Source organism: Hyla sarda, chromosome 3 (genome assembly GCF_029499605.1).
Source record: "Hyla sarda isolate aHylSar1 chromosome 3, aHylSar1.hap1, whole genome shotgun sequence".
In the NCBI taxonomy this organism is placed as follows: domain Eukaryota; kingdom Metazoa; phylum Chordata; class Amphibia; order Anura; family Hylidae; genus Hyla; species Hyla sarda.
In genome coordinates, this window is record NC_079191.1 from 314,673,895 (window position 1) to 314,689,285 (window position 15,391).

The following is a 15,391-nucleotide window of genomic DNA, read 5'->3' on the forward strand; positions in this document are numbered from 1 at the left end:
GACTGTAAATGCTCCAGCTGGAAAACTGAATATGCCACATTCATTGTTCTTGCTTTTAGTTTGCATCTGTAACCTGTTTATTACATTACAGCACTCTCATACTAATAAAATGGCATCCAAGCAGAATCACAAGCAGGAAACCACAGTCTACTGAATACATCAGGAAAATATTTTTTGTAATTCTAGTGTTAGAAATAAAAGGCAGTCAATAAATGGGGGTCTGGTTCAACTTAAACACATTTATAATGTCATGATCTGGCATTGTTGTATTAGGATCAGGCTGGTGCTGTCCCTCTGCGCTACTCTTTCTGGATTCGGAGTTGCCACAAAGGGAAGTGCTTTACTGCAGGACCAAACTCTGTAAGAACAGTGGCAGGAGAGTAGCAATGAATGTGAGTATAGGTTTTCTTTCTATTTTCCATCAACCTAAATACTTAAAATATCCTACCAAATACCCCTTTAAAGGAGCTGACTGATAGCTGTCAGGGTGAGTGCTCAAAGAGCAGAGAGCTCACCCGTAGCATTCATTAGCATATTCATGACAGGGGCGGATGGAGAATATGGAGGATGCAGGGGAGCTGGGCGAGCCGGCTCCCTGCCTCCATTGCACAGAGCTGCTCAATGCAGCTGGAGGATTACAATGTCGTAACTCTGCAAATACTAAACAGATTTAAGAAAGTGATCCCTATTTGTAAAGCTGTTCACCTGCACTATAACCCAGAACAATATTTTTAGATATTTACTTTGTTTGCACCATGCACTACTTTTTCTTTGTTAGGGTCACACGTAACAGGTCCGCAGTGTATTTTAAGCTGCGGATTCGCCGGTGACTTGACCCATAGTGTGCCTCCAGCTGTTGCTGCTACCCCTGTCCCGTACCCTGGCCTGCTTGCAGTGGCAATTCGCCACTTCGAGCAGTCACAGGGGCCTGCGAGTTGTTACTTGCATGCACAGTATACTCATACATCGCGGTGGCTCTGTGATGTCTGAGTACACTGCGAGTGAACTCGACGACAGGCCAGGGGGCGGGGCGAGGCGGGGGGGATGGGTGGAGGCACACTATGGGTCGGGTCACCGGCGGATCCGTTACATGTGACCCTACTCTTCATGTAATAATGTGCATAAAAAACTTCTTGATGTTATCTAAGGCTGTGTTCACATCTCTTTTTTACATTACGTGTGCCGAATCCGGCTGGGGGAAGGGCAAACCGGGCTCTCCTGTACCCTAGCCAGACCAGCGCTGAGCTCCATTTCCTTCAATGAGCCGACCGGAGTCAAATGGTGACTCCGATCGGCTTATTTTTGACCCGTATGCGGTTTCCTGACCGGACCTAAAACCTACGGTTTTAGGTCCGGTCACAAAACCGGATATGGGTAAAAAAATTAGCCAACCGGAGTAACCGTTTGACTCCGGTCGGCTCATTAAAGTAAATGGAGTTCAGCGCTGGTCCGGCTGGGGTACGGGAGAGCCTGGTTTGCCCCTCCCCCAGCCGGATCCGGCACCCGTAAAGTAAAAACGAGATGTGAATGCAGCCTAAGCCAGGTAATAGGTGATGCAGACTAAGAGTAGACAGTGTAAAATGCACCAGATTTTCAAACTGTCTCAATCCCTGTAAAAAATCTGGCACAATTTTAGACTGCCTATCTGTGTTTACACTTCCTCAGAATTAGCAAGTTTTTTTTTTTTTTTTTTATATCTCCCCCCACTACTCTTTTTTGTATTGTCTTTGAGGAGAAGATAATAAAAAAAAAAAGTCAGCTCCAGGTCTCCTGATCTTGTGTATATCTGGGGAACAGCCATTAAAAATAGCACCAGTGAAGCATGGGTTTGGCAGTACTTTACTAGGAAGAGACACTTGCGTAATTTTCCTGAACATAGGATACACCCATCAAATGTTTAGTTTTAAAGCACTGAAAGGGTTTGTCTACATTCATTTGCAATTGGTTGTTTGCCCAGTATCCTCAAAGTGCCTACTTCCTAAATTGTACATGGTGAGTAACATTTGTATTATTTCTCTTTAAATGTTTACTTCCAAATTAAATTCTTAGATTTGGTGTAGTAAAATGCATATAATAATGGTAATTACGTATGTGTTAATACTTTAACTCTCTAAGTTTCCAGTATTATTCCTGTAATTGTCTTGTGACACTTAAAGGGGTATTCCCCTGGAAAACATTTTTTATTTTTTTATTCAACTGGTGCCAGAAAGTTAAACAGATTTGTAAATTACGTCTTCTATTTAAAAATCTTAATACTTCGAGTACTTATCATCTGCTGTATACTACAGAGAAAGTATTTCTTTCTGTAGTTCTTTTCAGTCTGACCACGGTGCCCTCTGGTGACACCTCTGTCCATTTTAGGAACTGTCCAGGGTTAGAGCAAATCCTTATAGCAAACCTATCCCATCTTGACAGTTCCTAAAATGGACAGAGGTGTCAGCAGAGAGCACTGTGGTCAGACAGAAAGGAAATTCAAAAAGCAAATAACTTCCTGTGAAGCATATAGCAGCTAGTAAGTACTGAAAGATTAAGATTTTTAAAAAGAAGTAATTTGCAAATCTTTAACTTTCTGGCACATATCCACATAGAAAACCTCTCCTGCTCTGGACAGTTCCTGACATGGACAGAGGTGTCAGTAGAGAGCACTGTTGTCAGGCTGGAAAGAACTTCACTCATTTCTCTGTAGTATATCTGTAGTATACAACAGCTGATAAGTACTAGAAGGGTTAAGATTTTTAAATAGAAGTAATTTACAAGTCTGTTTAACTTTCTTGCACCAGTTGATTTGAAGGGAAAAAAAAGTTTCCCTTTAATGTAAAAAATTATGTCTGGGTGATACCTTATGGCTTGCTTTATGAAGATTTATATTTTTACTGGTAGTGGTCCAGGTGTAATAAAAGTAACATATAGTATATTATAACTGTGGTATTCCAAACACATTGGACTTCTGACCAGCGCTGGCTGGCATTGTGCTACATCAATTAAACAGTTAGTTCTCCAAAGTCCGAGACTGACCGGGTCTGATGACCAGAACTGACTTTGACTAAAAAAAGAACTGACTAAATTTTTTTTTTTTTTTATATATATCAACTGGCTCCAGAAAGTTAAACAGATTTGTAAATTACTTCTATTAACATTTTTTAATCCTTTCAGTACTTATGAGCTTCTGAAGTTGAGGTTGTTCTTTTCTGTCTAAGTGCTCTCTGATGAAACGTGTCTCGGGAACCGCTCAGTTTAGAAGAGGTTTGCTATGGGGATTTGCTTCTAAACTGGGCGGTTCCCGAGACACGTGTCATCAGAGAGCACTTAGAGAGAAAAGAACAACCTTAACTTCAGAAGCTCATAAGTATTGAAAGGATTAAGATTTTTTAATAGAAGTAATTTACAAATCTGTTTAACTTTCTGGAGCCAGTTTATATATATAAAAAAGTTTTTTCCTGGATAACCCCTTTAAGGGAGGGTAGAGATTAAAGGGGTACTCTACTGCTAGACATGTTTTCCTCTATCCAAAGGATCGTAAATAACCCCTTAAGGACAAAGTTGATCGCCGCGTCTAAAATGAAAGTAAAAGCTTCCCGGCAGCTCAGTTGGGCTGATCGGGACCATCATGGTGAAATCACGATGTCCCGATCAGCTAGAACGCGAGCGGAGGTCCCCTCACCTGCCTCCGTCACGTCCGATCGGAGATTGATTGCTCCAAGCCTGAGATCCAGGCTTGAGCAATCGACCGCCGAATACACTGATCTTTGCCGAGTCAATGCACGGCAATAATCTGTGTATGAGATCGGTATGTGCAGTGAAATAGTCACCAGGGGAGGCTATAACACTGCAAAAAAAAAGTGTGAAAAAAAAAGTTAATAAAAATCATTTAACACCTTCCCTAATAAAAGTTTGAATCACCCCCCTTTTCCCATTTAAAAAAATGGTGTAAATAAAAATAAACATGTGGTATCCCCACGTGCAGAAATGTCCGAACTATAAAAATATATTGCTAATTAAACTGCATGGTCAATGACGTATGTGCAAACAAAAACCAAAGTCCAAAATAGCGTATTTTTGGTAACTTTTTATATCATGAAAAAATTAATAAAAAGCAATCAAAAAGTCTGATCAATATAGAAATTGTACCGATAAAAACTCCAGATCACGGCGCAAAAAAATTAGCCCTCACACCGGCCCCTACATGGAAAATCAAAAAAGATGACAATTTTAAACGTATACATTTTCCTGCATGTAGTTATTTTATAAGTAGTACAAAATCAAACCTATATACCGTATATACTCGAGTATAAGCCGACCCGAGTATAAGCCGAGACCCCTAATTTCAACCCAAAATCCCAGGAAAAGTTATTGACTCGAGCATAAGCCTAGGGTGGGAAATACCTCATCCCCCCCTGTCATCATCCAGACCCGTCATTAACATCCTCATCATCATCCCCTTGTCATCATCCCACACATCCCCCCTTCATCATCCCCTTATCATCCCACACATCCCCCCTTCATCATCCCCTTGTCATCATCCCACACATCCCCCCTTCATCATCCCCTTATCATCCCGCACATCCCCCCTTCATCATCCCCTTATCATCCCACACATCCCCCCTTCATCATCCCCTTATCATCCCACACATCCCCCCTTCATCATCCCCTTGTAATCATCCCACACATCCCCCCTTCATCATCCCCTTGTAATCATCCCACACCCCCCCCCTTCATCATCCCCACCCCCCTTCATCATCCCCACACCCCCCCTTCATCATCCTCTTCTCATCATTCGCCCTCAGTGGTCTTCAACCTGCAGACCTCCAGAGGTTTCAAAACTACAACTCCCAGCAAGCCCGGGCAGCCATCGGCTGTTCGGGCTTGCTGGGAGTTGTAGTTTTGAAACCTCCGGAGGTCCGCAGGTTGAAGACCACTGCGGCCTTCAACATCATCCAGCCCCCCTCTCACCCCCTTTAGTTCTGAGTACTCACCTCCGCTCGGCGCTGGTCCGGTCCTGCAGGGCTGTCCGGTGAGGAGGTGGTCCGGTGAGGAGGTGGTCCGGGCTGCTATCTTCACCGGGGGCGCCTCTTCTCCGCGCTTCCGGCCCGGAATAGAGGCGTTGTCTTGACAATGACGCAGAAGTACGTTGGCAATGAACGCACCTCTGCGTCGTTGTCACGGCAACGTGACTATTCTAAGGCCGGGCCCGAAGCGCTTAGAAGAGGCCTCCCCGGTGAAGATAGAAGCCCGGACCACCTCCTCACCGGACCACCTCCTCTCCGGACAGTCCTGCAGGACCGGACCAGCGCCGAGCGGAGGTGAGTATTCAGAACTAAAGGGGGTGAGAGGGGGCTGGATGATGTTGAAGGCCGCAGTGGTCTTCAACCTGCGGACCTCCGGAGGTTTCAAAACTACAACTCCCAGCAAGCCCGGACAGCCGATGGCTGCCCGGGCTTGCTGGGAGATGTAGTTTTGAAACCTCTGGAAGTCCGCAGGTTGAAGACCACTGCGGGTGGGGGAGTTCACTCGAGTATAAGCCGAGGGGGGTGTTTTCAGCACGAAAAATCGTGCTGAAAAACTCGGCTTATACTCGAGTATATACGGTAATTAGGGTATCATTTTAATAGTATGGATGTCATTTTTACCGAAAAATGCACTGCGTAGAAAGGGAAGCCCCCAAAAGTTACTAAATGGAATTTTTTCTTCAATTTTGTCACACAATGAATTTTTTTTCTGCTTTGCCGTGGATATTTTGGTAAAATGACTGTCAATGCAAAGTAGAATTGGTGGCGCAAAAAATAATCCATAATATGGAATTTTATGTGCAAAATTGAAAGCATTATGATTTTTAGAAGGTGATTAGCAAAAAATTTAAATGCAAAAATGGAGTTAACATATGTGGTACCGACGCGTGTGTAACTATTAAAATATAATGTTCGTTAAACCGCACAATCAATGGCGTACACGTTAAGAAATTCCAAAGTTGCATATTTTTGGTCACTTTGTATACCCTAAAAAATGTATAAAAAGCGATCAGAAAGTCCCATCAAAATAAAAATGGCACTCACGGCACAAAAAATTAGCCTTCATACAGCCATGTGTACGGAAAAGTAAAAAAGTTATTGAAGTCAGAATGACATTTATAAACATGCTAATTTTCGTACCGATAGTTCTAATTGTTTTTTCAAAGAAGTAAAACATAATAAAACCAAATAAGTATGGACCTACAGAATAAATATAAGGTATCATTTCTACCGAAAGGTGCATTGCGTAGAATCAGAAGCTCCCAAAAGTTTCAAAATGGCATTTATTTCCCCCCCCCCAAACAAATATATTTATTTTTTGTTTCACCGTCGATTTTGTGGTGAAATGATTGATGTCATTATAAAGTACAATTGGTGGCGCAAAAAAACAAGCCCTCATATGGGTCTGTAGGTGCAAAATTGAACGCGTTACAATTTTCATAAGGTGAGGTGGAAAATACGAAAGTGCAAAAATGAAAATACTTGTGGTCCTTAAGGGAATAACATGTCTGATTGTGGGAGTCCGGCCACCAGGGACCCCCATGTTCTCTGCCGTAGCACCCCAGTCATCCGGTGTCGGATGACTGGCGAACACAGCCGCCACGCCCCCCTTCCATAGAACATGAATAGAGGGGGCTTCCGTGACCATAATGTTGCAGCGCCGGCCTGGAAATGTTATCTCCTATACTTTGGATAGAGGATAACATGAATGGGGCAAAGTTCTCCTTTAAAGTCTGGCTGTCCTAGAAATGCAGGAATAACATAATTTAGGCCTATGGGATGTGAGGAGCCATATCAGATGTGTTTGTAACAAGCCAAAAACTCTGTTTCTATGGCCAGAAATACCAAATGCGACCAGTGTCAACTGATTAAGTTGTCGCTGCCCACACTGGGAATCCCTGGCCGGACCATGCAGATATTGTTGTCCCCATAGATGGCAGTGTCTGCTGAGCGGAAATCCCCAAAACCTTGAACAAGTTCAATGTACTGATGGATTTTCAGGGTGGAAAGCCCGCCGCGAAAAGTCATCTGTGCAATGAAATCCCATTCCCATAGGACTCTGCTGCACCAGAATTTCTGAGCAGAATTTCAAAACGGAATTCCGCACGGAAATTCCATAGTGGAAACTCGGCCTAAATGAACCCTTGGTTTTGATTCAATAAGGTAAAACCAGTGGAATATATAGATCAAGTGAACATCCTTTGCTACACAGGTAGCTGTGTAGCCAAGTAACAGTGATTTTTAAGGGCCACATCCTCCCAACGATCAGATTGTTACTTTGTATGGATGTAACTCACTATTTACATAAATTTGCAATCCTATCCACTCTATGAAGTGCCATGTCACATAGGACAGGTCAGGCACTGTGTGATTTAAAGTAACCTAATATATAACATATCACATTTGTCATGTTAACTGTATTTGTTATTAACCCCTTAAGGACCAGGGTTTTTTCCGTTTTTGCATTTTCGTTTTTTGCTTCTTACCTTTAAAAAAATCATAGCTCTTTCAATTTTGCACCTAAAAATCCAAATGATGTCTTATTTTTTGTGCCACCAATTCTATTTTGTAATGACATCAGTCATTTTACCCAAAAATCTACAGTGAAACGGGAAAAAAAATTATTGTGAGACAAAATTGAAAAAAAAACGCCGTTTTGTAAATTTTGGGGGCTTCCGTTTCTACACAGTACATTTTTCGGTAAAAATTACCCATTCTCTTTATTCTGTAGGTCCATACGGTTAAAATGATACCCTACTTATATAGGTTTCATTTTGTTGTACTTCTGGAAAAAAATCATAACTACATGCAGGAAAATGTATATGTTTAAAATTGTCATTTTCTGACCCCTATAACTTTTTGATTTTTACATGTATGAGGACTCCTTTTTTGCACTGTGATCTGAAGTTTTTTGCGGTACCATTTTTGTATTGATCGGACTTATTGATCGCTTTTTATTCATTTTTACAACATATAAAAAGTGACCAAAAATACACTATTTTGGACTTTGGAATTTTTTTGCACGTACACCATTGTCCTTGCGGTTTAATTAACAATATATTTTTATAGTTCGGACATTTACGCACACGGGGATACCACATGTTTATTTTTATTTACACTTTTTTTTTTAAATGGGAAAAGGGGGGTGATTCAAACTTTTAATAGCGGAGGGGTTAAATGATCTTTATTCACTTTTTTTTTCCACTTTTTATTTGCAATGTTATAGCTCCCATAGGGACCTATAACACTGCACACACTGATCTTTTACATTGTTCAATGCTTTCTCATAGGAAAGCATTGATCAATGATTCTGCCGCTGGATCTCAGGCACTGAGCAGTCATACAGCGATCGGACACCAGGAGGCAAGGTAAGAGACCCTCCTTGTGTCCTGCAGCTGTTCGGGATGCCGCTATTACACCGCTGCGATCCCGAACAGTTCCCTGAGCTAACCGGCATGGTTTTACTTTCACTTTAGACGCGGAGTTCAACTTTGAACGACGCATCTAAAGGGTTAATAGCGCGCCGCACTGCGTTCAGCGCGGCCACGATCAGTATTATCCACGGGTCCCGGCCGTTGTTAGAGGCCGGGCCCGACCCACTATGACTATGCCACGGTGTGGCCCCGCGTTATAGATCGGGAGCGGACTCATGACGTAACGTTACATCATGGGTCCTTAACAGGTTAAAGAATTAATGTTTATGTGACTCTCTTGTATACGATGTGTACTAAATTTACTTGTGGGAAAGCATTCTGATAATGATTATGTACAGGGTGGGCCATTTATATGGATACACCTTAATAAAATGGGAATGGTTGGTTGGTAACTTCCTGTTTGTGGCACATTAGTATATGTGAGGGGGGAAATTTTCAAGATGGGTGGTGACCATGGCGGCCATTTTGAAGTCGCCCATTTTAAATCAAACTTTTGTTTTTTCAATAGGAAGAGGGTCATGTGACACATGAAACTTATTGGGAATGTCACAAGAAAAACAATGATGTGCTTGGTTTTAACGTAACTTTATTCTTTCATGAGTTATTTACAATGCGCTGCCCATTGTGTTGGATTGTCAATGCAACCCTCTTCTCCCACTCTTTACACACTGATAGCAACACAGCAGGAGAAATGCTAGCACAGGCTTCCAGTATCCGTAGTGTCAGGTGCTGCAGAATGGGCAAAACAAAAATTGGAACAGGACCCTCAGTTTACGCAGAAGATTTTGTTCAGTGATTAGGAAAACTTTTATGTGAATGGTGAAGTTGACAAACAAAACCACCGCAATTGGTCTGACACCAACCCACATTGGATAGATCCCTCCAAGACTGTTGGAACACAAAAATTGATGGTATGGTGTGGTATATGGGGTACAAAGATAGTGGGGCCATTCTTCATCAATGGAAACCTCAAGGCCACTGGATATGCAAAATTGCTACATGATGATGTGTTTCCCTCTTTATGCACTGAAGCTGGCATGTTCCCTGAGTTTTTCCAGCAAGATGGTACACCACCACATTATGGGTGTCAGGTCTGAGCATTTCTAGATGAACAGTTTCCTGGAAAGTGGATTGGTCATCGTGGGCCAGTTGAATGGCCCCCAAGGTCTCCCGATCTGACCCCCTTAGACTTTTATCTTTTGGGGTCATCTGAAGGCAATTGTCTATGCTGTGAAGATACAAGATGTGCAGCACCTGAAACTACGGATACTGGAAGCCTGTGCGAGCATTTCTCCTGCGGTGTTGCTATCAGTGTGTGAAGAGTGGGAGAAGAGGGTTGCATTGACAATCCAACACAATGGGCAGCACATTTTATAAGTGGTCAGAAACGTGTAAATAATTCATGAAAGAAGGAAGTTACGTTAAAACCAAGCACATCATTGTTTTTCTTGGGAAATTCCCAATAAGTTTGATGTGTCACATGATCCTCTTCCTATTGAAAAAACAAAAGTTGGATTCAAAATGGCAAAATTCAAAATGGCCGCCATGGTCAACACCCATCTTGAAAAGTTTCCCCCCTCACATATACTAATGTGCCACAAACAGGAAGTTAATATCTCCAACCATTCCCATTTTATTAAGGTGCATCCATATAAATGGCCCACCCTGTAGATGCCAGTTGTTTCTTTTAAATCCCAGTTGTTTGTTGTAGGTAAGTCATCAGACTATGGACTGCTAGTAGATACTGTAATAAATAACATGTATTTTAATGAAGCATTTGGGGAATTTTATTTTATTTTACTTTATTGTATAGTGCTGCATAGGTAATTATTGAAGAATGTAGAACTTTTTTTATATGCCTTTTTCTTACCTCTTTTCTGATGTGGTATGCCTGTGATGTGGCTCCATCTTGGTGCACAATGATGTGGATTGTGTAATACAGCTTATATTTCCCATGGCTTTGGCTGGGGCATTTGGTCATCTAACAGACAGCTAGTGCTAGATTCATGAGTGTGCAGTGTGAACTGACACCAACCCAAAGTACGTTTTTGAGAGAAATATCCACACAAGGAGAAAGTGATTTGACCTGTAATCACAATTGGGGTGTTTTATAAAAATGTTATGTCTTTATGCTGTGTTCACGCATAGAATTTTTATATTGCATTATAGGCTGTGTTCACATGTTGGGGCTAATAAGCGGTAGGGATCGACCGATTATCAGTTTGGCCGATATTATCGGCCGATATTCACTATTTTTGACGTTATCGGTATCGGCAATTACCTTGCCGATAATCCGATAATGTCCCGCCCCCTGCACCGCAACGCCCCCCCACCGCACCGCCCACCACCACCACACCGCGCACCCCCCACCACACCGCACGCCGCCCCCATTGCCTCCCCTATCCCTGGTTTTATAATTACCTGTTCCCGGGGTCTGGGGCCCGCGCTACTTCCTGCTGCGTCCTGCGTTATGCTGTGCGCTGCGCAGCGCAGTGACATCCTCAATGTGACGTCATCGTCAGTGCGCACAATGACAGCTCAGGACTGGAGTGAGAAGTAGCGCGGACCCCGGGAACAGGTAATTATAAAACCGGGGATAGGGGTGGGGGCGGCGTGTGGGGTGTAGATGGCTGGGGGATAGCGGTGGTTGTTGGGAGGACCCCCGGACAGGCAGGGGGAGAGAAGCGGGTGGCGGCGGTGGTCTCTGATTCAGCCAAAGCCGCTGCAGTTTATTGATTTAAAGCGCCCGCTTTAAATCAATGATCTGCAGCTGCTTCTTCGGGGCCGTGGGGGGGGGGGATGGAGAAATAGCCGATAACTTATACCGGTATATCGGTATAAGTTATCGGCTATCGGCCTGAAAGGCAACAGATTATCGGTATCTGCCCTAAAAAAACTATATCGGTCGATCCCTAATTAGCGGTACCACAGCTTATTACCACATGTGGTTTTACCGTAAATGACAAACATCGCTGTAAATTTACCAAGATTATGCAAATCAAACTGAAATGTGCCATTTTAGTATGATTTTTGTAATTTGCTGCAGAAACACTTTCAGTAATCAGCTGGTATACCACTAACTAGCTGCAACAAAAAATGTTGTGATTTTCCAGTGATTTTTCCAAAATCGTGGTAAAAAATAAATTTTTTTACCATATTTTGCACAATTGTCATACAATCTCCATTTTTGCCATAATTTGGGCAAAATCAGAGCAACAACAGAAAAAAAGCAGCAAGTAACGCAATGTGTGAACACAGCCTCAGGGGAGGTGTAGAACTACTATATATCCTGATCCCATAGACAAAACATATGGAGCTGGGAGGGGTCTGTGGACTAGTAGTAGGGGATCTAGTAGGTGATGATATCATCTTGCAGTCCACAGGAAGTCAGTCTGATCTCCTGTTGTAACCATTAGGCACATAGATGTAATAAAACAAATGGTTCTGTAGGACTAGTGTTGTTGAGTGTTCATGATAAATGCAAATAATTACCCAAAAAACAGAGTGCTTCTTTAATAACCACCCGCTAATCTGTTATTTTAGTATGAAGCAGAGAGCGTTCAATGTATATGCTTCTTTCCTTGATTGATCAGTATTAACTGCAATATGGTCTATATTGTGCAAAGATTGAATGAACAAAATGTTTGTACATGTGAGGCTTTATTGTACCAGCTTGAAACTACTTGTGTGTTGTGTCTCACTTATCCTTATGCAGTTAAAGAAAATGACAAAATGCTGAGTAAAGAAAAAAAGTATGAAAACAAGTTAACATTGTGTAACTCTGCACGTGATTCAGGCTCACTGTCCTCTTGTGAGCGGTAATAGTTTCCAGAATGAAAGTCATTTTTTTGCCTGGGAACAGATCCTCTCTCTGGTTGCTTCTTGAAGTTTCAGTCAGACATCTGTGTTTCATTGGAGTGCTTCTACACTGCTGGTTCTGTAATAGAAAGGAAGGACTGAGTAATCCCACAGACAAACTGGAATAAGGAGCTGCTTATACAGCACCAACATACTGAATTCCACAGAGCTGTATAGAAAGTTTTATTCCTCACATCTCCAGTCTGACCCCCAGCATGTAATATCCACTCCTGCACTACTTGTGTGGGTTGTGACAGAGCCTTTAAAAAAAATTCAAGCAGTGTATTTCCAGCTTTGAGGGGAGACTAGGTCACCATGTTATCTCTTGACTGTCCCCAGCTGGCAGAGTTATCTGGCTGCAGTTTATTCTCCTCTCATCATTCAGGACACATGCATGCTTGCCCAGGTTGACTCTGCATGTGTATAGGGGGATCAGGAAAGATTACTTTTGACCAAAAGTTAATATGTATGGCCATCTTTGTTATTGGTCCTCAGTGGCAAAGGCTTATTGATTAGCATTTTTGTTATTTTTAACATAAATGCTTAACCCCTTAAGGACCGGGCATTTTTCGCTTTTTGCTCTTTAGTTTTTTCCTCCTTACCTTTAAAAAATCATAACTCTTAAGATTTTGCACCTAAAAATCTGTATTATTGCTTATTTTTTGCGCCACCAATTCTACTTTGTAATGATATCAGTCATTTTACCCAAAAATCTAGGCGAAACTGGAAAAAAAATCATTGTGCGACAAAATTGAAAATTTTTTGGGGGCTTCCGTTTCTACGTAGTACGTTTTTCGGTAAAAAATGACACCTCATCTTTATTCTCTAGGTCCATATGGTTAAAATGATACCCTACTTGTATAGTTTTGATTTTGTATTACTTCAGAAAAAAATCATAACTACATGCAGGAAAATTTATACGTTTCAAATTGTCATCTTCTGACCCCTATAACTTTTTTATTTTTCCGTGTTCAGGGCGCTAGGAGGGTTCATTTTTTGTGCCGTGATCTGAAGTTTTTGTGGGTACCATTTTTGCATTGATCTGACTTTTTGATCGCTTTTTATTCATCTTTATGATATAAAAAGTGACCAAAAATACTCTATTTTGGACTTTGGAAATTTTTTGCGCGTACGCCATTGACCGTGTGGTTTAATTAGCAGTATATTTTTTTTAATCGGACATTTCCGCACGCGGCGATACCACATATGTTTTTATTTTTGTTTTTATTTACACAGTTTTTTTTTTTTATTATTGGAAATGCCGGGTGATTCAAACTTTTATCAGGGGAAGGGATAATTCAAAGGGTTAATAATTTTTTTTTTACACTTTTCTTTTGCAATATTATTGCCCCCATTTGGGGCTATAACATTGCATTTACTGATCTTTAAGAGTGTTCAATGCATCTCCATAGGGATGCATTGATCAGGGTTTTCGGTGATTGATTGCTCAAGCCTGGATCTCAGGCTTGAAGCATTCAATCGGCGATCGGACTGCAGGAAGGAAGGTAAGAGACCTTCCTCCTGTAGTACAGCTGTTCGGGATGCCGCTGTTCGAGATGCTAACCGTCACTTTTTACTTTCACTTTTAGCCGCGTGGCTCAGCTTTGAGCGCACGGCTAAAGGGTTAATAGCGCGTGGCACCGCGATCAGTGCCGCGCGCTATTAGAGGTGGGTCCCAGCTTCACTATGACGCCAGGCTCGCCGCAATATGATGCGGGGTCACTGTGGAACCCTGCGTTATATCACGGGAGCGGTACCAAGGACATACTCAATATTTTAATATTTCAATGTGCCCAAGGTGGGATGAAAAAATTTACTCCCCTGCCGGTAATCTACTGCCAGTCACTGGCTGAGGTGGGTCACCGCTGTTGCAAGTGATTTGCTCAGTAGACATTTCCTATGCCAAGACACAAACAGGTAATCTGCAGGGATCTGCACTGTCAGAATGGCAAACACCCCTTTCAAACATATTAGTGACAACAAGAAAGAGTGCTAACATTAGAGCTGGGCCGTATGGCCAAAAATGTGTATCACGGTATTTTTGTAACTTATGGCGGTTCCATGGTATATAAAGGTATTTCTTCCCCCCCCCCCCCCCCCAATCATGTGACCCGCAAGCGCTCTTCTGCTTCTCTCCCCCCCCCCCAATTAATTATCAGCATTGCACTGTCCCCATCGGGTAACTAATCACCCGGAAGCACTGCCCTCCTCGTCCTCCTGTTTGTTGCGGGCCGCCGGCGCTGGTACTCTGTATCCCTATGCCCGGACTGCAAAAGATGAACAAAATAAACTTTAACTCCCCTTCCCCCGTTGGTCCCATACCGGCCTCACCTGCTTCCTTTGGATGGGAACGTCGGAGAGCAGTCAGCCTATCACCGGCCGCAGCGATGTTCCACCTCGGCCGGTGATAGGTTGAGTGCATTGTCATGTAAGAAGCAGGCTTCTTACATGACAGTGCGCTCAACCTGTAATGGTGGATAGAGGTCACCTCACCTGCCTCCGTCCATCTTCCGGCATATAATTCTCTGGTCTGTGATCGAGCAGACCAGAGCAGAAGACAGCCGATAACACTGATCAGTGCTATGTCCTATGCATAGCACTGAACAATGATTGCTATGAATAGTCCCCTATGGGGACTATTAAAGTGTAATAATAAAAGTAAAAAACATTTGAAAAATCCCCCAATAGAAATGTTAATTGTCCGTTTTTCCCCATTTTACCCCCACAAAGTGTTAACATTTAAAAAAAAAAAAATTCCTAAATATCCGAACTATTCAAATATAATGTTAATTATCCCATGCAGTGCAAACGTAAAAAAAAAATTTTAAAGTCCAAAAATGCTGCTTTTTTTGTCACATTTTATTCAATTTTTTAAATAAATTATATAAAAGTTTTATATATGCAAATGTGCTATTGATAAAAGGTACAGATGACAGCGCAAAAAATGAGCCCTCATACCGCCCTATATACGGAAAAATGAAAAAAGTATAGGTGGTCAAAATAGAGCCATTACTGATTTTGTACAAAAGTTTTAGATTTTTTTTTTAAGCTGTACAAAAATGTAAAAGTATATAGCCATGGGTATCATTTTAA

The 15,391-nt window shown here is 42.1% G+C and overlaps 1 protein-coding gene and 1 long non-coding RNA gene across 3 annotated transcripts in view; one reads left to right on the forward strand and one right to left on the reverse strand.

Moving 5' to 3' along the window:
* Nucleotides 1-15,391, forward strand: part of SNX9 (sorting nexin 9) — a 224,421-nt gene that overhangs the window by 65,487 nt on the left and 143,543 nt on the right. The window contains exon 1 of one of the 2 annotated variants that reach the window (XM_056567097.1): nucleotides 370-392. The exons of the other annotated variant lie outside the window; for it this stretch is intronic. Within the exon in view, the coding sequence (XP_056423072.1) occupies nucleotides 387-392 (6 nt within the window). The 5' untranslated portion in view covers nucleotides 370-386. Of the gene's footprint in view, nucleotides 1-369; nucleotides 393-15,391 lie in introns of those variants that run through there. 2 annotated transcript variants of the gene reach the window in all.
* LOC130362501 (uncharacterized) overlaps nucleotides 12,105-15,391 on the reverse strand; it is a 37,556-nt gene continuing 34,269 nt past the window's right edge. The window contains exon 5 of the long non-coding RNA XR_008891449.1: nucleotides 12,105-12,377. This is a non-coding gene — a long non-coding RNA (uncharacterized LOC130362501). The remainder of the gene's footprint in view (nucleotides 12,378-15,391) is intronic.